Source organism: Giraffa tippelskirchi, chromosome 12 (genome assembly GCF_054371585.1).
Source record: "Giraffa tippelskirchi isolate mGirTip1 chromosome 12, T2T-mGirTip1v1.2.pri, whole genome shotgun sequence".
In the NCBI taxonomy this organism is placed as follows: Eukaryota; Metazoa; Chordata; class Mammalia; order Artiodactyla; family Giraffidae; genus Giraffa; species Giraffa tippelskirchi.
Window position 1 is genome coordinate 2,949,781 of NC_137286.1, and position 23,820 is coordinate 2,973,600.

The 23,820-nt window shown below is 42.1% G+C and overlaps 1 protein-coding gene and 1 long non-coding RNA gene across 5 annotated transcripts in view; both read right to left on the minus strand.

The window, feature by feature from the left end:
- RCOR1 (REST corepressor 1) overlaps positions 1-23,507 on the minus strand; it is a 117,741-nt gene extending 94,234 nt beyond the window's left edge. For all 4 annotated transcript variants that reach the window (XR_014070903.1, XR_014070902.1, XM_081548716.1 and 1 more), the window contains exons 1-2: positions 22,970-23,507; positions 22,830-22,889 (exon numbers count right to left, since the gene is read on the minus strand). Coding sequence is in view for 2 of the 4 variants with exons in the window: in XM_081548716.1 (XP_081404842.1) it covers positions 22,830-22,889; positions 22,970-23,276 (367 nt within the window). In the remaining 2 variants the exon portion in view is untranslated. The remainder of the gene's footprint in view (positions 1-22,829; positions 22,890-22,969) is intronic.
- LOC145529083 (uncharacterized) lies at positions 13,281-18,577 on the minus strand. Its single transcript, XR_014070904.1, has 2 exons — positions 15,428-18,577; positions 13,281-13,488 (listed from the first exon to the last, which is right to left on the minus strand). It is a non-coding gene; the product is annotated as an uncharacterized LOC145529083 (long non-coding RNA).
- Positions 23,508-23,820: the final 313 nt, after the last annotated feature.

Sequence of the window (23,820 nt, forward strand, 5' to 3'; positions counted from 1 at the left end):
AATCACAAAGGAAAAGAATATGAAAAAAGCATACATAACTGAATTACTCTGCTATACAAACAGTCAAACTTTTGAAAGTCAAAGACAAAGAGAGATTCTCAAGAGAGAGAAATAACGCATCACATTGCAAGGATCCTCATTACGATCACAGGCAGATTTCTCATCAGAGACTCTGGAGGCCACAAGACACCAGGTCAGTATACTCAGAGTGCTAAAAGGAAAGACCCATCAACCAAACACCTTGTATCTGGCAACACTGTTCTTTAAACAGCATTAAAAAGGGAGGAGCTTCTGACATATATGACAACATGAATGAATCTTGAGGACATTATGCCAAATGAAGAAACCAGTCTCTCTCGCACACACACAAAACAACCAAAACCAGTATGATTCCACTTATATGAGGTCCCTAGAGTAGTCAAATTTCAGAGAGACAGAAAGTAAAGTGGTGGTTGCTAAGGGTTGCGGGGAGGAGGGAATGGAGTGTATTGAATGGGCTGAGTCTCAGTTTTACAAGATGAAACGCATTCTGGAGATGGATGGTGGTGATGGTTCACAACATCATGAATGTATTGAATACCCTGAACTGCACACTTAAAAATGATTAAAGATGGCAAATTTTCTATTACATGTATTTTACCACAATAAAAATATTTGGAATCCAAAATTAAACCTCTCGGGTAACCATTAAAAGAATAGTATTATGAAAAAGAGCATATAACTACCAAGCTAGGGAGAGAGGGTAGAATAACAATAAATGCAAAAGAAGATCAAAGGAACAAGAAAGAGAACAACTGGGTCAAATAAATAGAAAGCTTTGAATCAGTAGATTTAACTACAAATATATGAGCAAATACTTAAAAGAAACTGTGAACAGTACTAAACGTCCAAGGCAAAAGCAAAGATTTGCTTTTAAGATTTGGATAAAAATGTGTATCTACACACCTAAAACATAAGAGTAAAGAAAGACTGAGAGCACAGAGAGGAAAAAAGTCACTGTGCGAATATGAACGCAAAGAAGCTGGTATAATTATACTGACGAGGCAAGAAGCGTCAGGACAGGGAAGGAGTGACACTGTCATCGGGGGTCGGCTCCTCCACAGCGATCCTGGGAGAGGCAGCAAAAAGCCAGGAGCGAGCGGTATGATCTTTGACATCACATTCACTGTGGTGTTTTATGGAAGAGAAAAAAATGGTGCAGAAGTGGTAACACAGAACAAGGAAGACATCCCATTTCCAGGCGCAGTGACAGAAGGAATGTAGGGGGAAAGCGAGGCCCACTTGAGAGGGCTGCAGGGAAAACGGTGTCACCAGGAAACCACCGAGCTGCAGTAAGAACAAGAAGGTGAGAGACGGCACAAAAGAAACTGAGGATCAGGGGGATTCTGCTGCTGCACCCTGAGCTTAAGGCTGAACACAGAAGTGTCCAGAGAAGGTCAGGGGTGCGAGATGGGACCAAAAAAAACATACAGTCTTAGAGAGCCCAGAGAATGAGGGAATGCCCTAGGAACCCTGGCCTTCCTGGTGACTGATTACTAAGGAAAAAAGCACATAATGAGATCAATACCAACGGCAGAGCGTGACAGAGACGCTAGGAGCACTGAGGGAGGGGATGGTGGGATCAGGATCTCGCCAGAACACCTTAAGTTCTGGGGCTTCCTCTGAACTTCTGTTGAAGCCTTGAGGTTGGCAGGGTAGCCATCTCACTCTGAGCACAGGAACGCTTTCTTGATCCCCTGGAAAAGGCTGGGGCTCTGACCTGGGATTTTAAAGGGCCAATAAATCTCTGGTAGCTACCAAAAGGAGGGTTAGTCTCAGAGGAAGAAGCAGATCTGGTTACACAGCCCTCCCGCAAATCTACCTGGGGAGTTCCTAACTGCCCAAGACCCAGAGAGTTTACACTGTCTTTAACAGGGTTGTTAAACACAATTATTCTCACAAAAGAAAATGTTGCTTTTCTATCAAAGGAATGAGGGTAAGGACAGTTCACCAGTTCTGCGCCTTTGTACTGCATTCATTTTTTTTTTTTTATTCAAAAGATTTGTATTCTGTGCCAACTAGGTGCTCAACAATGTTCTAGACTCTGGGGATACAGCAAACAAAGACCTGTGCCTTTATGGAGTTTAAATTTTAGAACAAATGTATACATTTACGTTAGTAAGTGCGATGAAAATAAGAAACAGTATACCAGGATAAGAGCTTCCCAGGTGGCTCAGTGGTAAAGAATCCATCTGCCAATGCAAAATACTAGGGTTCAATTCCTGGGTCGGGAAGATCCCCTGGAGAAGGAAATGGCAACGCATCCCAGTACTCTTGCCTGGAAAATCCCATGGACAGAGGAGCCTGGCGGACTACATACAGTCCACGGAGTCGCAAAAGGATCGGACACGACTGAGTGTGCACACACGTTACAAAAAGCACAAAGGACAAAGGAACATGTTTTAAAAAAAAGCACAGGGATGCAATGAGAAAACCTAGAATGAGGGAAACTCAGCCAGACAATCTAGTGGTTTTCTATAATTAAATTATGAGAGAAATCAAAAAGAAAGGGGGAAATCTAGATATTAAAATTCATGTGTGTGCTTTTGGCCAACATGGGCGTAGCAGAGACCAGAATTACCCTCCTCCTTGAAAAATCCAAACAAACATGAAACAGTAGTCTTCCAGACAATGCACATCAGTGATACCTCAAAGATGGGAAACAAAAGAGGTAAGCCCTACTGCTCTCCCAGCTTCCTGTTCTGAGAGCTTCCACACCATGGAGCCGGGAGAGTGAAGTAAACCGTTACAGGTAGCTACAGAGATGGCAAATATACTTATTTTTAAATGTTCAATATCATTTGTCAGTAGGCAAATGTAAGCTAAAACCACAATATGATACCACTACATACACATTAGAATGTCTAAAATTAAAATGACTGACCATCCCACATGTTAGCAAGGTTGTGGAACAACTGGAACTCTCATACACTGCTGGTAAGAATGCAAAATTGTATTGGATAAACCCTCTTTGGGAAAGTTTGCAGTTTCTTAAAACCTTAGGTATACAACTACTATATGGTTTCATTCCTGAACATTTACCACAAGAGAAGGAAATACATGTTCACACACAGACTTGTACGCAAGTATTATTCATCCTTGCTCAGTCGTGTCCGGCTCTTTGTGACCCCATGAACTGTAGCCCGCCAGGCTCCTCTGTCCATGGGATTTTCCAGGCAAGAATACTGGAGTGAGTTGCCATTCCTACTCCAGGGATCTTCCGGAACCAAGGATTGAACCTACATCTCCTATACTGGCAGGCAGATTCTTTACTACTACACCACCTGGAAGGCCAAGGTCATCACCACCCACCTATAATTTCTTTTAATAAAATACATATAAGGGGGAAGGTATATTGTTAAGTATTACTCTATCATTCCGGAATTTCTAAATGACACATACTATTCATATTAATATTTGTCACAGCCAAACAATGGAAATAACTCAAATGTCCATCAAGAGGTGAGTGAATAAAAAAATTCTGGGGTATCCATACAAGGTAATACGACTAAGCAGTAAAAATTAATCAAATCATACACGCAACAAGGTAGATGAGTCTCAAAATAATTATGCTGAAAGAAGCCAGATGTCAAGATAGTACAGAAGTTAAGCTTCCATTTATATAAAACACAAGAAAATGCAAACTAACCTACAGTAACAGGAAGCAGATGAGTAGCTGCTTGGGGGAGGAAGGGCAACTAGCAGGAATCACAAGGAGGAATGAGGAAACCTGGGTGTGGGGTGATGAATATATTCAGTCTCTTGATTGTGGCAATAATTTCACAGGTGTGTACATACATCAAAACTAATCAAACTGTACACTTTAAATATGACAGGTTACTGTGTGTCAATTATACCTCAATAAAGCTATTTTTTTTAATGCAACATGTGCATCATGTTTGAATGCTGGTCTAAACAACTATTTAGAAAGAGCTGAATGGAGATTTAATCACATGAAGGACAAACATTATTTTTACTTAATTGTGCTATCTGTGGTTATATATTTGCTGATGCTATTATTGTTGTCTTTTACATTTAAAGACAATTATTTTAGAGCAGTTCCAGGTTGACAGCAAGACTGAGAGAAGGATACAGAGATTTCCCATATACTCTCTGCCCCCACCCATTACAGCTCCTCCCACTATCAGCACCCCACCAGAGCAGGACATCTGTCACAACTGACGGACCTGTCCTGACACATCATAATCCCACAAAGCCCAGCACACAACAGGGCTCACTTCTCGGCCGGACACTCTGAGTCTGCACAGACGTGTAACAACAGGTATCCATTACTACGCATTAGACAGTGTTTTTTCTCCGTCCTAAAAATCTGTTCTGCCTCATCATTCCTCCTCCTACTCTAACCTCCGGCAGCCATTCATCTTTTTACTGTCACAGGACATCACAGAGTTGAAAGAATACAGTATGAAGCTAGACTATCTGTATTTTAGAGAGAGCATACTTACAGATGGAGAGTAGGTAGGTCAAGATAGGCCTCACTGAGAAGGTAATATTTAAGGAAAGATTTGAAAGACACAAAGGAGATACAAGTTAAAGTAGTAACACAAGAACCAGACTAAATAGGTCTCCTAAGGCCACTGTGAGGTTCTGGGCAGTAGAGAAACATGCTGACTTACACTTTAGCATGCGGAAGCAGAAGACTTACTGGAAGGCAACCTCAGTAATTCAAGTTACAGATGATGGTGTACAGACGGACAGTGGCAGTGGAGGCCAAGAGGAGCTATCTGTTCTCCAGGCTGGCAGGGACAGCCTGCAGGGAGGGATGGGAAAATGATACAGGCAGTTCCCACCCTCAATGGGCACGGAGAAGACAACAAGAAAGTCAGTAATCACCTAAAGAGACAGAAGTGCTATAACAGACGTCAATCCAAGGTTCGACAGGAAGACAGATGAGGCAGACCCAAGTTAGAGGAGAGCTGGGAAGACCGTCCACGAACATTCCCCACAAATGTTGCCTGATTTATGTGCGGTATCTCAACCTCAAAACTGCTGCACCCTCTATTGCCAGAATGGTGCCACCAATCAGCAAGTCACTTTGGCCAAGACCCCAGAAGCTGTCGTTCCCCCGTGCCCGTTAAATCCATCGTTCCAGTCTGTCTACAGTGACCGCTTAAGAGCTTGCCAGCACACCCTCGTCTCCCAGCCACCCTCACAGCATCCCCTCACCAGTTAACTCCAGGGGGGCCGGGTGTGTAGTCTGTTCACAGTGCCAGCAGTGTCTGGCACGTAGTACGTGCTCATTTACGAGTTTCTGAAAAAGTGGTCTTCTCTACCTTCGATTAATCCATTCTCACAAGCTCTCCTCATCACAATAACCAATGATCTTTCCAAACTGCAATTACATTCACAGGACAGAGTGGCTTAAAGTTCTCTAGTCTTTGAACTCCACTGGTGGTCCAGTGGTTAAGAATCTACCTTCCAAGGCAGGGGACGTGGGTTCCATCCCTGGCCAGGGAACTAAGACTCCACATGCCTCAGGGCAACTACGCCCACCAGCCCGGCACAGCTACTAAGCCCCATATCGCACCCAGACAGGCCCAAGAGCACCACAATGAAGAGCCTGCATGGGGCAGCTAAGACCCAACACTGTCATAAAGAAACAAAGAAAACATTTTTTAGAAAAAGAAGCTCTGAAATGAATTTAAAAAACACGCATGGTCAACACCTGTGAAACAGTATTATTTCACAAAAACATTACACTACTGCCTCCATAACACAAACATTAGGAGTGTTATTTTTAAGCTCATTTAATTTTGCACAGCAAAGGGAACCACTGGAAAAAAAAAAAGGACAACCTATAGAATCGGAAAAAATACTTGCAAATGGTGCAACCAACAAGGGGCTAATGTCTAAAATATACAAGCAGCTCATGAAATTCAACATCAAAAAAACCCAAAACCCAAACAACCCAATCAAAAAATGGGCAGAAGACCTGAATAGATATTTTTCCAAAGAAGAAATACAGACGGCCAACAGACACACAAAAAGAGGCTTAACATCACTAATTATTAAAGAAACACAAATCGGAACGAGTGAGGTAACTCCTCACACCAGTCAGAATGACTATCATCAGAAAGTCTACAAATAACCAATGTCGGAGAAGATGAAGAGAAAACAGAACCCTGGTACACTGCTGGTGAGAATGTAAATTGGTACATCCACTATGGAGAACAGTATGGAGGGTCCTTAAAAAACTAAAAATAAAACTATCATATGATCCAGCAATTCCACTTCTGAGTATATATCAAAAAAAACCCAAAAACACTAATTCAAAAAGATAAATGAAAAAAAAAAAAAAACCCAAAACATGCACACCAACGTTCACAGAAGCACTATTTTGGTTCGACAGCCAACACACGAAAGCAACTCAAGTGCACGTCAACAGACAATATGATTAAGAAGATATGATACACACACACACATACACACACATAAGAATATCAGTCATAAAAAAAAGAACGAAATATTGCCATTTGTGGCAATGTGGATAGACCTAGAATAATATTACGCTTAGTGAAATAAATCAGACAAACTGTATTATACTGTTTACACATGGAATCTGAAAAATAAAAAAAAATGAATGTATATGCAAAACAGAAACAGACTCACAGATACAGAAAACAAACTCATGGTTACCAAAGGGGAGAGAGAAGAGGGGAAGGAAAAGTTAGGGGTATGTAATTAACAGATGTAAAATCCTATATATAAAATAGATAAACAACAAGAATTTACGGCATAGTTCAGGGAGCTATACCCATTACCCTATAATAACTTACAATGGAGTATAACGTGTAAAAACACTGAATCACTATGCTGTACATTCGAAACTAACACAATATTATAAACCAACTGTAAGTAAAATAAAATAGGTAGTTTCCTAGTAGCCTAGTGATTAGGACTCCACGCTTTCATTGTCATGGCCCAGGTTCAATCTTTGGCTGGGGGAACTGAGATCTTGGAAGCCACACAACGCAACCAAAAGCAAATAAATAATAAAATAAAATAAAAAACATTTAAATGACATTTAAAATAAATTCCAAATGGGGAATGACTGCTAATAAGTACAGGGTTTCTTTGGCGGTGATGAAAAAAAAATCAGAGAGTGGTAATGGTTGCACAACTCTGTAAATACACTGAAAACTGCCAAAGTGTACACTTTAAGAGAGTAAACTTTATAGACGTCAATTATATCTTACTAAAGCTATTATTTAAAAATTAAATAAGCTCCTCAGCTCAGCACACACGGCCTCAGTGATCTGTCATACGCCTACCTCTACAGTCTCTCCTTCCACCACTTTCCTGATTACCTCCCTCAACCTCAGTCAGATCAAACTTCCTCAAAAACATCACATCTCTCAGTCCTGTAGAGCTCCCCTTCATCTACCCTTTCAGACCAACCTCACGATCACCTGGGGAAAGCCTTCCCCTCCACACCCGATTTCAACCACCACCACCACCACCACCCTGCCCCCAGAACTCAGGCACACCTGTATTACCCAGTACTCACCACACCCGAGCAGAGGCATTTTATGACTACTGGATCTAGGAAGTGCCCAAAAGTCTCACACACAACTTCATTTTCTATAATGTGGAAAAGCAAATTTACTAAACTTTAGCCAAAAGAAAGAAGTGTTTTTACTTATTTGGCTAAAGATGGCTGCCAGACAATACAGGACTCAATAATATTTCTATTGTTCTCTACATGTTCAAATTCTCCATAAGCAAAAAAGCAAGTCATCAATGTTAGGAAAACTATGCATGTGTAAAATCCTGTAACAGAGAGAAAAATGAGTGTTTTTAGACCACCAGAAGTAAAAGCAGTCCATCATTTTTTCACACGAGTTCCTTAAAATACAACAAAAGTACAATGGGTAAAAAGCTAGACAATACACGTGTCAGAGGGGAATTATGTTCCTGAAAAGCTAAAACTAAAAAACACCTAATTACATCTTACCCTGCTTTTTCCAGAGCATAATTCCAATTTCATACATGTTCTTAAATTGTTTTTTTCCTTCACAATTAAACACAGTCCACCAACGAGTGTGTCCAACTGAGGCAAAAGCTGCATGTTTTCAGATTGCCTACTGATCATTAGCCTGTCGCATCTGCACCAAGCTTTCTAGAACTTACACTTCAAATCATTGGTGTTAACACTTTCACTTTGCTACTGCTACTTGTTCACATTAAGACAGAAAGTGTGATTTTAAAACTTTTTTACAGCAATAAAACTCTTACTTTTAAAATGACCTAGAAACTTAAAATGCAAAACTAAATAAAAGCTCAGTTATTCCAGTTTAGACCCTGCGTTAGCAGGTAAGAGCCTGCATGCCCACCCTCAACCTCTATGCTCCACCAACAACACTGTACAAAATGGCAATGCCATGGAAACTGACCTGCTGCCTGCTGCAGAACACCAGCAAGGGCTCAGAATGAGAGTTCATCAGTAATACAAAACCCTAATTCAGTTCAGGAGTATCGATACATGGCATATGAAAGCGGCAGATGTTCAAAATCTAAAAGACATCAAGCTGAAAATGACTAGGAAACAATAAAAATTCTATAAGAAGGGCTTCAAAAGGAAATACCAATTTTATTACAAATACTCAATTTATTACATCCCAGCAAGACTGCTCCTCTGTCCATGGGATTCTCAGTCAACCTGGCAGGCTACAGTCCATGGGGTCACAAAACGGTCAGACACAGCTGAGTTCTAAGCATAGCAAAATGGAGCTCTTACACAGTCCAAGAAGGAAACATTTCCTAAATTACACTTTTCGAAAAGTAAACTTTTCTCTGAAAAAAAATTAGTTCTTAACTAGGGCTAATAACTTTCAAAGCTGATTTTTAATAGTTTTAATTTACACTAATAATTTATTTTATAAGTAATAGTGAACTCAAAAAAAAATTTTCTGCTTTGGAAAAATCTGGGCAAGAATCATCAGATTTCAATGAGTAAGCAGTTAGTCTGAGCACTTTGTCATGGACACTGAAATGAACAGTGGCTATATAAAAACATGAAAATTTAATATCCTGGTTTCTAAAAGCATTATTATTATATTTACAGAAGGCTTCCATGAACATAAGACTCACAAGTTTAAAAGTTATAACACACCAAAGCAATCTTCAGGAAAAAAAACAACAAAACTGAGGCTATCATGTTCCCTGATTTCAAACTATATTACAAAGCTAAAGTCATCAAAACAGTATGTACTGGCCCCAAAAAAGACACACAGAAAAATGGAACAGAATATAGAGCCCAGAAATAAGCCTACATTTATACACTCAATTAATCCATGACAAAGGAGACAAGAATATCCAATAGGGAAAAGACAGCCTCTTCAATAAATGGTGCTGGAAAAATTGGACAGCAACATGCAAAAGAATCAAACTGGACTACTTTCTCACCCCATATACAAAACAAACTCAAAAAGGATTAAAGACTTTAAGGTAAGACCTGAAACCATACAACTCCTAGAAGAAAACACAGGCAGTACATTCTGGTTACTAGAAGGGATGGGGAAGTGAAACAGACAACAGGGATAAAAAGATACAAATCTCCAATTTGTAAAAACAAACCTCCAGTCATGGGGATGTAATATACAGCGTAAGGTTTATGGTCAATAATATTGTGACAACCTTGTATGGGGACAGATGGTTACGAGACTTATACTGGTGATCATTTCATAATACATGCAAAAGTCAAATCATTATGCAGTATAACTGAACCTAACATAAAGTGTACATTAACTAAATGTACACTAAGTGTATCAATTAAAAAAAAAAAAAGCCCTAACAGCTTTAAGAAGAAATGAAATAGATTAAGAGTAACAGAGAACATATAAATGTGTACTAATATTTTCTTTAAAAAAGGAAATATAACCAATTCCTCTACTTTTCTTTTAAAAAAAAAACCTAGACTTCTGTTTCCAGCCAAGGTGGAGTGAACCAGATTTAGCCTACCATTATAAAAAACTAAGGGCTTCCCAGATAGCTCAGTTGGTAAAGAATCTGCCTGCAATGCTAGAGACCCTGGTTTGATTCCTGGGTCGGGAAGATCCCCTGGAAAAGGGAAAGGCTACCCACTCCAGTATTCTGGCCTGGAGAATTCCATGGACTGTATAGTCCACAGGGTCACAAAGAGTGAGACACGACTGAGCAACTTTCACTTTCACTATAAACAAGTAAAGAGCAGTCAAATCTACAAAGCGATAGTCTTCAAGACAGTGAACATCAAGCAGCAGAGTATCCTGAGCCCTGAGGGACAGGAAACAGAGTCAGTTCTACAACTGTCCCAGGCCACTGCCTGGAGAGAGCTCCCAGCTGGCAGCACAGGGAAGGAGAACCTAAGGAAGCCGAGCAGTTTCCCCAAGTTCAGGAAGCAAGATGAGGCCAAGGAAGCCAGGGCAGCTTGAGTTTTGTAGGGCAGGATTCCAGAAGAAGAGTGCCACACAGAACTCCTTGAGGACTCAGCACAGTACTGATCAGCACATGTCTGTAAGGAAAATACTTGAGGTTTCTGATTGGATAGAGCACTCAGAATGGAAAATAATTAGCCCTGGACTACATGGCTCTGATCCCACCCAACAAAGCAAGATCTCCAATGAACAAACCATTTCTAAGGAACTTAACCATGTTCTAAAACAAAGCTCAAGGATATTGATAGGAATATAAAGATATCCAGCATCCATCAAAATAAAATTCACAATGTCTGGCATCTAAACAAAAATTACCAAACAAGCAAAGAAACAGGAAAAGACAACTCATAATGAGGGGAAAAAGTCAATCAACTGATACCAACTCAGAAATGAGACAGATAAGAGAATTACTAGACAAGGGCATTAGAACAATTATAATGTATTTAAACGCATTTGAGAAGTTGGAGCAAAGGCTGAGTATGTTCAGGAGAGATATGAAACCTAACCTTTTCAAACAAGGGTAAGCCTTCATATTGCTGATTTTTTAAGTTCTACATTTCTCTTCAATATAGTCACACATCTTGATTATCCTTTTGGTTTAATTAGGTGCTATATAACCATCCCCCCCCCCCCGCAAAAAAAAAAACCCTTTCAATTTCTACTTGCTTTCATAAGAAGCCTTATTTTGAATACCTTAATAGCAATATTTTAACAAATACTCCACTAGAGGAATTCCATACACAACCATCACATTCCAATATCACATTTCACCATGCACCTTGATTAGAGGCAGAACTTCTGAACTAAATATAAAAATTAAAAAGAAGGACACTTTCACTCCTAAGATTCTCTGGCTTTGTGCTGTCCAACAGCATGGGAAATGTCCCACTCTGTGCTGTCCAACACACCAGCCAGGAGCCACGTGCTTGGAATGATGTGGTTAGTGTGACAGAACTGCATTTTCAGTTTGATTTTAATAAATTTAAATGATTACAGATTACTAGTGGCTACTTTACTGGACAGCACAGCTTAAAACAACTTAAAAGAAAATCTGGATTGAAATTTTCAGAAAGATTAACATTTTAAAAATAACTTTTTAACAGTTTTATAGTTTTAAACTTCATAGTTTAATATTAATTTTTAAATTAGTGAACATTATAAAATCATAAACACAGGAAAACCCCTATTTTCAAGACTTGGTTCAAAGAACCACTTCACCTACAACTTCCTCCTGGTTTCTTCAATCACCAACCCCCAAGCAAGGTGACCCCACACCACTATGCTGCGTAGCACCCTCTGTCATCAGCAATGTGCGGGGGTAGGGGGATGGAAGGGGGAAGTAACCACTTAATAGACTTGAGATTTTCTCTTGGGGTGAGGAAAACATTCTGGAACTAGATGGTGTGGTGGTAGCTGCACAACAATGTAACTGTAATAAATGTCACTAAATTACTGACTTCACAATGGTTAATTTGGGGATTCCTTGGCAATCCAATGGTTAGGACTCTGGGCTCTCACTGCTCTGACTGCTGAGGGCCTAGGTCTGATTCCTAGTCTGGGAACTAAGATCCCACAAGCAGTGCAGTGTGGCCAAATAAATAAACAAACAAACAATTTTTTAAAAGGTTAATTTTATGTTACATGAAAGTGAAAGTGTTTTAGTCACTCAGTCGTGGCCAACTCCTTGGGACCCCATGGACTGTAGCCCACCAGGCTCCTCTGTCCATGGGGATTCTCCAGGCAAGAATACTGGAGTGGGTAGCTATTTCCTTCTCCAGGGGATCTTACTGACCCAGGGATCGAACCCAGGTCTCCTGCACAACAGGCAGATTCCTTGCCATCAGAGTCACCAGGGAAGCCCTATGGTATATGAAATTCACCTTGGAAAAAAAAATTGTAAGAATGTATCTAAGATGTATTATCTCTAACTCATACAAATTTGTTATTAAAAAAGCACCTAAAACAGGGAAAACCAGATTTTAAATGCAACTTTAAAGCTCATTTTTTCCCTTAGGTTTCCATTTTTTCAGCAAACTTGGTTCTTAATTATCAACTGTCCACTACAAAATGCCTATTCGAGCAAAGTCAATCAGTGCACACAAGTGCTCTTATTAAATGCAGAACCACATTCAGCTATGTCAAGTGAGAAAGATAAACCTTTAGATATTTGAACAGAATTGGCGGCTCAGAACACTCAAAAAGCAGAAGTGCACGACATGAAGACTTCATGGGACCGTGTGAGATCAGACTAGCCAAGTCTACCCTACCCGTCTTACCACCCTGCTCCCGCATGTGCACACTAAGCAAGCAGACAAGCCCCAGGCCCAGAAGCTTCTGCGCCAGTAAAACAGGGTGTGCAGCCTTCAGTGAGAGTGTGTGCATATGTGTGAAAGAGCACAGAAATACCCCGCGTTCAAGTGAATAGAATGTTTAACCAATCCCAAAATTTTAATTAACCTTTTCAGACATAAAGAAGGCCATCAGGGAGTATTTCCTGGTCACTAGATGAAACTGCTGAAGAGGGACAAGCACAGCCAAACTCCAGGGCAGAGGCTCACCCCGTCCACTCGCTGAACACACAAGGCAAGCCTTGGTTTCTGGGCCGACAGAAGCTAGTCCTCAGTTAACCTTATGATCAAACCAACCATGGCAAACCTCACATTTAATTTAAGTCAACCAGAATAAAGCTTACAATTTTCTGTAAGTATACTCTAGTCTTTGAAAAACAGAACACAATTCACCAATAACACTAAGAAATACATACATCGGGGTTTTTTTCAAGGGAGAGAGGCAAAGTTAGTTTGGTTTTTGTTTTTTTTTTGATGGGGGAGGAGATTGGGAATAATATACAAGGAAGGAGAATTAGTTGCTTAACAATACTAACCAGACAGTTGTACAGGTGAAACCAATGGCTTTTAAAAATACTCTTAGATATTTTAATGGGTGTATCTTTTCACACTTTATTCAAGACATGGTTCTTAAACTCATTCCACAGCTCAAGTTCAATGTGAACCTGAAGAAAAACATATGGGGAGGGGGGAAAATAGATATTTAAATGTTATACTTTCATCTGTTAAACTAAAAGGTAACCAACATAACACAGTCCTTTGTAACCTTAAGTCATCCAATCGCAAAAAATCACTCCCCTCAAAAAATAACTCTATTTTACACTCTGAAAATGACTATTTCCACATACGTACAGGAGTAAAGCAACTCATTCCAACTCACCCCAGTCAACCAAGCCAGACACCTCCCATTTCATTTGTGCTTTCAGTGACAAGAAGAGAAGGAATGCAACTGGGCACGAATCAGGCTCTGGCCACCCTACACAAAAATCTCCACAATACCTGGGACCACATGCAAACAACTAAGCAATTGATCCAACCAAGCGCTGCTCTAAGTGGTTTTTCTTAGAGAGGATTTCTGGATAAGTCTCCCTGAAATACACTAGATTGCAGTCTGACTACAACTTATCTTAGTGGTATCCTGGTGTTTTTCCTTCCTTAGCAATATACAAAATAATGATGCTTCTGACACGAGATAGCATTTTAGAATGGGTTACCCTGGGCAAGTTACTAGGGTGAACCGTAACAATACACCTCTCTGTGCCTCTGTTTCCTCATATGGAAAATGGTGATAACAACTTTACCTGATGTGATTGTTGTGATTGTTATGTTAAATTATTAATGAAGTGTTCAAACCAGTCTGCACACAGCAAACACTACATTAACCTGGCACTGACATTATGTCTTCAAGGGTTTTCTGTTGTGATGACAAGTGGCACCACACCACTCACCCATCCCCTCAAATCAGTGACAAAACCGTAAGACGGCTGAGTTGGGTTTTAGTCCACAGCACGTTCACCTTTTATAGAAAACTAACTGACCATCATGGAAACTAAAGTTATGACTTTAACCTCTAACTAGTATGCTGTTAAAACTAGATGTTGGACAGAAATTAAATCAGAGCTTTCAAGTCATCCAGCACTGTAATTTAGGTCAATTGGTTAATAATTAGTACACCAAATTAACTGAAGAAAGTTGCAACGTAACAAAAAAAGATGTATCAAATTCTCAGTGACAATCATCTTAGAAACCAGGAGTCCTAGTGACAATTAGTAAGGAGCTATGTACTACGTCCAGTCTCTGAGCAGAAATATATCCAATCAGGGATATGTTTTTATTTCTTCCTGAAAAGAAACTCAATCAACTCCCATACTAGAGAGAAAAACTCTACAATAAAAACTGTACAACTCTACAACCCTAAGAAAGGATCAGTATCCAAATATACAAAGAGCACACACAAATCAGTACGAAAAAGAATACTCTACAGAAAAACAGCAAAAGATATATACACAGAAGGAAACCAGGTAGCTGAAAAAACACATAAAAGCACACTTGACCTCACCAGTAATTAGAAAAATGCCAACACAGACTACAAAAAGATAGCACTGCAAAAAGTTAATAAGCCTAACACCTTAGTGAAAACTGAATGAAGGAAAGGAATTTTCTATGCCGTTAGAGGAATATGCACAAATAATTCCATTTACAAAAAGACTTTGACAATAACAAAACATACCGCTTCTCATACATTAAGTATGTACTCAAGTACAAAAACAGGCATAGGCATTCTGATGGCCTTGAGAGCCTGCCACTGAGATTTCCCTTCAAGAGAGAAAGAGCTGAGAGGACTGTAATTAGCTGACAGTTCCAGCTGCCCAGCACCTTCGGAGTCCACTGCAGCATGCTGCGTGCCAACTCCAGGCCAACGACAGAACACAACGGCTGGTTGTCTAAGGAAGGACCGGTCCTGCCCAACTCGCTCTAACAAACCACCTTTGCTCTCCTCGCTGCACTGCAATCTTAGGCTCCTGGATCTCATCATCTATCACCCTTCTGTTTTCCTTCACAGGTGTCGCATCTGCATCCAACTTGAAGGCTCTGCTGCCTCACCTTCTTCCCTCCTGTGGTCTCAGGCATTTACACCTATGGAACTCCTGCACAAAGAGTTTCATGTCCATCGAGTCGGTGATGCCAGCCAACCATCTCATCCTCTGTCATCCCCTTTTCCTCCTGCCCTCAATCTTTCCCAACATCAGGGTCTTTTTCCAGTGAGTTGGCTCTACGTATCAGCTGGTCAAAGTACTGGAGCTTCAGCATCAGTCTTTCCAAAGGATATTCAGGGATGATTTCCTTTAGGATTGACTGGTTTGATCTCCTTGCAGTCCAAGGGACTATCAAGAGTCTTCTCTAAAAAAAAAAAAAAGAGTCTTCTCTAGCACCACAGTTCGCAAGCATCAATTATTCCACATTCAGCCTTATGATCCAGCTCTCACATCCGTACATGATTACTGGAAAAAACCACAGCTTTGACTATATGGACCTTTGTTAGCAAAGTGACATCTCTGCTTTTTAATATGCTGTCTAGGTTTGTCATAGCTTTTCTTCCAAGGAGCAAGCGTCTTTTAATTTCATGGCTGCAGTCACCATCTGCAGTGATTCTGGAGCCCCAAAATATAGTCTGCCACTGTTTCCCCATCTATTTGCCATGAAGTGATGGGACCAGATACCATTTTCTTAGTTTTCTGAATGTTGAGTTTTAGGTCAACTTTTTCACTCTCCTCTTTCACTTTCATCAAGAGGCTCTTTAGTTCCTCTTCACTTTCTGCCATAAGGGTGGTGTCATCTGCATATCTGAGGTTATTGGTATCTTGATTCCAGCTTGTAAGTCATCCAGCCCGGCATTTCACATGATGTACTCTGCATATAAGTTAAATAAGCAGGCTGACAATATGCAGCCTTGTCATACTCCTTTCCCAATTTTGAACCAGTCAGTCGTTCCATGTCCAGTTCTAACTGTTGCTTCTTGACCTACATACACGTTTCTTAAGAGACAGGTAAAATGGTCTGGTATTCCCACCTCTAAGAATTTGCCCGTTTGTTGTGATCCACACAGTCAAAGGCTTAGGCATAGTCAATGAAGCAGAAGAATGTTTTTCTGGAAATCCCTTGCTTTCTCCATGACCCAATGAATGTTGGCAATTTGATCTCTGGTTCTTCTGCCTCTTTGAAACCCAGCTTGTACATCTGAAGTTCTCAGTTCATGTGCTGCAGAAGGCTAGCTTGAAGGATTCTGAGCATTACTTTGCTAGCATTGACCACAACTGTATGGTAGTTTGAACATTCTTTGGCATTGCCCTTCTTTGGGATTGAAATGAAAACTGACCTTTTCCAGTCCCAAGTTTTCCAAATTTGCTGACTTATTAAGTGCAGCACTTTAACAGCATCATCTTTTAGGATTTTAAATAGCTCAGTTGGAATTCCATCACCTACACTACCTTTATCTAAAATTATGCACACATATTATTGTACCCATAAACAAGGCTTTAAAACAATAAAATTTGGTGTCATATGCCTCAAACCTACCTGGAGATGCTTTTAATGACTGAAAGACAAATACAAGTCACTCTGTCTCCGCAGGCCTTACCTTCCTCATCTGGAACACAGGAAGGCTGCACTGAGTGGACACTACAATTTTCTCTCTCATTGCTCTGAAGGAGAGAAAATCCAGAAACTTCAAAGAATTATGTCTAGCATGCAATTTTTACAGGATCCTCATATTAAATAAAGAATCTGACTAACTAAAAAAAAAAAAAATTGACTAATTTGAAAAAAGTAGGCGTTTTAGGGTTTACTATCAACATTTCACTTAAATGACATTTTAATTTTACTTAAAAATATTTATCTCAAACATTTTATCAAAACACTTTTTGTCATACTAAACCATTCTATTTTCTACATACTCTGTTTTTTAAAAAATCAACAATAGAAAACATAAAACTCAACCAGAAGATACATGTATTAGTAAAATTTCCAGAACGCAAAACAGAAGCTGTTAAATCACCACCATTAGCCCTGATCAACCCTAGGTCACACGTAGTTCCCGTAGTTCCCGTACGTGCTCCTTGAGGCTGCAGAGGTGACTCAGCCCAGTCACCGAGCCCGCACTCGATCCTCACTCCTGCCTCAGTCAGGCCTTTACTGCTGTTCCAGAGGCTCCCTCTATGGCGAGATGTTTCCAGCTCTCTGTTTTAACATAAATACCAATGGAACACATCCTCCTTAGCAAAGATCACTGTTTTCCATCAGAGTAAGGGGACAAATAGAAGCCTTATTTCTTACTTTAACATTATGCATGGAACCGCTAAAGAAAGGCTCAGAAGAAAGTGAGGGCTAAATTATAAATTAAGTATAACAATCGATATAGCAGAGAGTAAAATACAAAAAGTAAAATAAACTGGGGAAGAATACAGTAATTTGGATAGACTTTGATGTTTCATTTCCAAAGACTAAGAAGATTTTTTTCAATTAAACTGCCCTATAGAACTTTATAACACTAAAGAAACTAGCTTTCTTAAGAGTAAGCCTAGGGAAAAGAAAAACAAAGAAAAAGGAGAAGGAAAAGAAAAAAGAGTAAGCCTAGGGCTTCCCTAGTGGCTCAGTGGTAAAGAATCCACCTACTATTGCAGCAGACACAGGTTCGATCTCTGATCTGGGAAGATCCCACATGCTGCAGAGCAACTAAGTCGGTGCACCATGACTACTGAGCCATGCATGCTCTGGAGCTGGGGGCAGCAACTACTGAACCCACATGCCTCAACTACTGAAGCCCAAATGCCCTAGAGCCCATGCTCCTCAACAAGAGAGCAGCCCCCATGCACAGCAACTAGAGAAAAGCCCAGGCAGCAGTGAAGGCCCAGATGGCCTAAACAAATAAGTAAAATTATTTAAAAAAAAAGAAAAGAGTAAGCTTAAATTTCTTCGTACCAATGACTTTCAACACTGCTTTTAAAACAACCCTGCTCTGATGAGCCTCTACCAACTAATCTTTGGATCACACCCAAGGAAGTACTCATCACCCAAGGAAGTACTGCAGCAGAAGAACCTCACTTTGACATTAACTCTCAAAGACAAGGACTTGAGAATTGAGAGTAAAAAATCCCTGACTCAGGACGCAGTTAATGGGCACTTCACTTTGGCCCAGGGACGGACTCAAAGTTTCTTTCATGCTACCCTGAAACTTGATCTGAACAGGGTTATCTAGTCCTTCTGGATCTCAGTGTACTTTTCTGCTACAAAAAATGTTTTGGACTAGCTAGTTCTCTCTCCCAGGAAAGGGTATTTACATAAATTGCAGCAGGTACATGTAACTTAAAAGCAATCATCTTCAAGTATCTTTGAATGCATGATTCGCATTCAAATCTACGGCTTCATTATAATCCAGCCTTACCTTTGCAGTAAAGCAGGCAACGCAAGGACCACTACTTGGCAACTAAGTCCTTCAAATGATAACTAAAGGAAGACAGCAGAAAATGTTTACTTAGCATTTGCTGAGTGCCAGGCACTGCACCGGACATCTTATGTGTATTAATTCAATTCAGTTCATTTCTTTTCTTGAGGAACAAGTTCCATTACCTCTACTTCACAGATGAAAGCAAAAATAAAGAAACCTGCCCAGGGCCGAAACACAACTGTCAAAAGAGGCAATGCCAAGATCTGAACTTGGGTTTGATGGTTCTCACAACCCAAGCTTCACAGTCTGCTCTATGTTGCTTCTGAAAGAAGCCTGAAATTAACAAGATGACTGACATAATCACAGGCCACAGTGATGAAAAGAACCTGATTCACAATGCGGGAAACTGAGGCTCCTGAGATAAAATGACCAGCTTGACCTTTTTAAACCACCTTCTTAATCACAGAGACAAGGCACCAGACCTCCCGAGAGAGACGGCTTTCGGTGCCTCCTACTGCACTGCGTCACAAAGGGGATCACGCACAGGACTTCTCATTACCCTCACCTCTCCTCTGGGTCAACACTGCCTTCAAGTATGCCTCCATCATGAACGCTTCGCCATAACTTATGAATTTTTGGATATCTATAAAATTTATTTTTACAATGAAACTAAAGCAAAGCAAATAATGTGTTCAAAGAAGAAGACAGAAGCACCACCAAGAAGAAATGAAAAGCAGGTCAAGACACCCTGTTCAGGAAAATTATTCTACATTTTATTAATATAAGTCAGCTCTGAAAGTGACAGTTGAACCAATGACAACCACAAATTTTCTAATCAGATTAAATATATTGGATTCAATGTTCCAAATACAGGTTGCATGTTTAAAGGGCCATTACCTCAAAAAAATTTACCATTAACACTTTCTCTTCTGTAAAAGTCTTAATTTTACTATTAGTGAACTGTGATCACTAACTCGGATAGAAGTTGACAATAACAACACATGCTTCAGAAAACAAAGAACTTCAGTCAATCTTAAAACCCTGCAACTGTGTTCCTCTAGTTAGAAGACAACGAAGAGGAAGAGTACCAAGTAAGGGATCAAAGAAACACGGAGGCTACCACTTCCTCCTCTGCATGTTTATTGGTAAGACCGTGGAATTACTTACATTTTTGTACAGAAGAACACTACTAGTTTCAAAATAAATTATGTTTTGCAAATGCAGGAAATAATTGACCAGAGGTAGGCTAGCGTAAGCACTCTTTCCTCTTATTTACTGTATGCTTATTAAATACTAAAAGAAACCAAAGCCAACTCAGCATGATATGGCATAGAGTATGAAACAGAGTATGGACATCTGGACCCCACACGGGAACAAAGATAAAGATATGAAACTGCATTCTGGTCTTTGTTCTTAAACCTACCTGATAAAACTTGTTCACCATTATAAACATAGATGTTATTTTAACTACCAAGTTCTGATCCAGTGGTCCAGTTTAGGTCTTAATTAGGTAATAAGACATGAATCAGCATTTTAGGATGACAGTGCTCTGTCCACTTTGTTCACCATGTGTGAGGGATGACAGAAATGCATCTTCCCTGGACTATACAGGGAATTTTAAGCAGATCTAGTTTCAACCATTTGTTTTTAAAGCTAAATAGGGTCAAGTTGGGAGACTGTAGGTAAACAAAACCTGACCCTAAAAAAAAAATCAACACTCTTCCACTCATACATCTTTACAGAGATAGGTTTTTCTGTGTTTTTTTTTAAAGTGGCTTCCTGATGAGTTTCACATTCACTAGTCTGTTCAAATGGTGGTAAAAAAATAAATAAATAAATATGCATTCAAAACTCAGGAAGAGAAAAAGAAAAAGCAGTAACAATCACAATCTCAATTCCATATTATTCCTAACTTGTACTTGTGGAAAAAAACTAAGTCCAAAGACCTAAAAAAAAATTTGCTTGACATGAAACAAAACTGGTGTGTCATTTCTATTCCAAAATGGAAGTCTCCCCTTCCCTTAGATTTTAAGTTAAATGAGAACACATCTTTTAAATAAATAAATAAATCAGTAGTAAAAAGTAAAGTCTTACAATTTCCAGACATGCCTAGGAATTTGTCCCACTGCTCAGAATAGCAAATCAAGGCTTCAAATTATTTCACACCAGTTAGATTCTTTTCCAGATTAAAACACAAAATAGGAAATGTTAATGCTGAGAGCCAATCAACTGACAGTAAGACTATACAGCAAAACATTTGCAGTGTTTCACTGTTTAGAATAGCAGGTCTCTGACAAATTTATGCTTGCCCCTATTCCATCAAAACTGCAAGGACAGCTCAAAATATGACCCTATTACATGTGCTGTTTCAAAGAGAACAACTCCAAAGAAGTCTGCTTCATTCCTAACAATGCAGAGCTAGGCTTCAACATTTAGAACAATATCAGAAATCTAATTCTCGCGGTTGCCATCAAATATGCACTTTAGTCACAGCCAACATATTTAAATAAAGCTTTCAAAATGAATGTAACCAAAATGTACCCAAAAACTGACCAACTTACTAAAAGATGTGTACAGTTGATATTTTTAAAAAATATGTGGGGGAAACTTGGTGAAGAGCTTTGCTTTATGGTCTGTGTATTAAAACAAAGATGGACTTGACCTACAAAATGAAGATAGGGTCAACTGTAACCAAAAAACAGTGTGCTTCCCCTGGTGGCCGACCGCGGAACGGAGCAGGCAGGCACAGGGGAGAGGAGCCTGGCCTGGGAGTCCCGTCCTGTCGCTCTTACAAATGAGAAGTGACGACCAAAAAAGGAAGACGTGGGGGAAGGGGAAACTATAGGAAGACTAACCCAAGTTTAAAAGGAATACAAACCTGGGCGTCAGACTACAGATACTTCAAGAGATTTAAATCACCAACAGACCAAAACTGTAGAAGGCAAATGCGGGAAAGGTCATTTATTTCCAGAGAACCCAAGAGCTCACTCAGGGATGCCTACGTATTTTCACTTCAAAGAACACCCAGAGTTTCATACCTTAATAACAGCTTAAGAGCAATCGCCTTTTTCAAGGGCTAGATCCTTGCAATTTTCTGCAGTCTTGTTTCCAAGGAAAAGCATTTATGCATTTATTCTCTCAAATAAACTCGTGGTGTAACCTATATAGAGAACCACCAGTTCTAAAGCCCTCCAACCAGGAAGACTGTTAACTCCAGTTCCACAAGGTTCTCTTTTGAATTTGAATTCTGAAATAAAACCCACGTCCTTTCAAACATTTTACACGCCAACAATCTTTAAAGACAGTCTTATACGGAGACAAGCTAGAATCTCACTGACGAATTCCTTTGTCTGATAGGATTTTGCTGGTACTTTGAATTTGCTTGCACACAGAAGAGCAACAAGGGTAGCAAATGTTCCAAGCAAGGGGGCTGGGATGCCTTGGAGATGTAAGGCTAAAGCTTTCTGAGGGTTCTAACCTTAAACAACCCCGCCCTTTAAAAAAAAAAGGAAATAACACACACATTTACAAATAGGTCCTAAAAATCAAACTGCCACCAGCAAGCCTCTCTTCCCCGGGCAGGCGCCCTCTGGGAAGCACACTTCTTTTACTAACTGGTTTCGGGGGGAATCTCAGGACAGGAGGAGAGTCGGGGGCAGGCAGGAGCCCGGGGGCCGGCAGGAGAGGGCACGCGGGGCAACCTTCCGCAGGGGAGAGGCGGGTCCGAGGCCGTCCCGAGCCCGGGGGCGCTCGCAGGAAGCTAAGTCTCCGGCGCGCGGCCACCCCCGTCCGGCCCCGGCGCGGCTCGCGCGGACCGCGGACGCCGGAACCCCGGGCCAGGTGGCCAGGTGTGGCCGGCGCGCCGCCGCCTCGCGTCCGACCCGCCCGGGCGACCCTCGGGCCTCCCCGGGGTGGGGGGGTGGCGGGCCCGGCCCGCCGGCAGGACACACTGGCGCGAGCGTCTCCCCGCGGACGGCAGGACCCACACCCACAGAAAGAAAAGTTGTCCGAGGCCGTCCGCCCCCTCGGGTCGCCGGCCGGCCGGGCCGGGGCGCTACTCACCGGGGTCGAAGTCGGGCACCACTGCCTGGTACTGGGGTCCGACCCGCATGCCGCCGCCACCTGCGGGAAAAGCAGAGGGGAGCGGTCAGCGCGCGGACCGGCGGGTGGGCGCGGGGGCGGCGCGGGCGGCTGCCACCTACCGTGCTCCTCGTCGCTGGACGAGCCGGAGCTGCCTTCCTCCCAGGAGTTGCTGCTGCTGTTGCCATTGGGCGCCGCCGCCAAACTTTTATTCTGCCCATTATTGGGGGCGGCGGCGGCCGAGGCGGAGGCGGCGGCTGAGGCGGCGGAGGCGGCGGTGGCCGAGGCGGCGGCGGCGGCCGAGGCGGCGGCGGCGGCTGAGGCGGCGGCCGAAGCGGCGGCGGCGGCCGAGGCGGCCGCGCTGGACGCGTTGTTCCTCCCTCTCCGCTTCCCTGAAACCTCGGGGCCCTTCTCCACCATGGCCGGCATCGGCGGGGGGCCCGGGCCGGGCGAAAGTGACGGGGGACCCCGCGGCTCCTGAGGAGGCGGGGGTGGGGGGGTGCGCCGGGCCGGGGGAGGGGGTGCGGGCGGGCGCGGCCGGAGCCTGCGGGCGCGAATTGGGGCTGAGGCGACCCTGGCGAGAGGAGCGCGGAGCCGCTTCAGGCCCCGAGGCGCCGAGCCCAGCGCAACTTTCGCTCTCCTCGCCGCCCGCACTTCACTGGCTCTAACTACTCCGGGAGCAGCGAGCGGGAGGGGAGGGGGGCGGGGCCTGGGCCAGCAGTGAGGTGAGGGGAGGAAAGCCGCGCGCAGCCCAACCCGGCGCGGGGAGGGGGTGGCTCCGCCCCCGCGCGCTCCCATTGGCTCTCGTGCGATTTGGACGGCGAGCGGCAGCCCGGTTGGCTGCGCGCAGCCGTCCGTCCGAGGGGCCGGGGCGGGAGAGCGGGGAGGGGGGTGGTGCCAGGCTTCCGTTGGTCAGGTTCGGTTGACGCGTATCGCCCGCTGTACGTGGTTTGAGGTTTGCTGTCTCTCTACG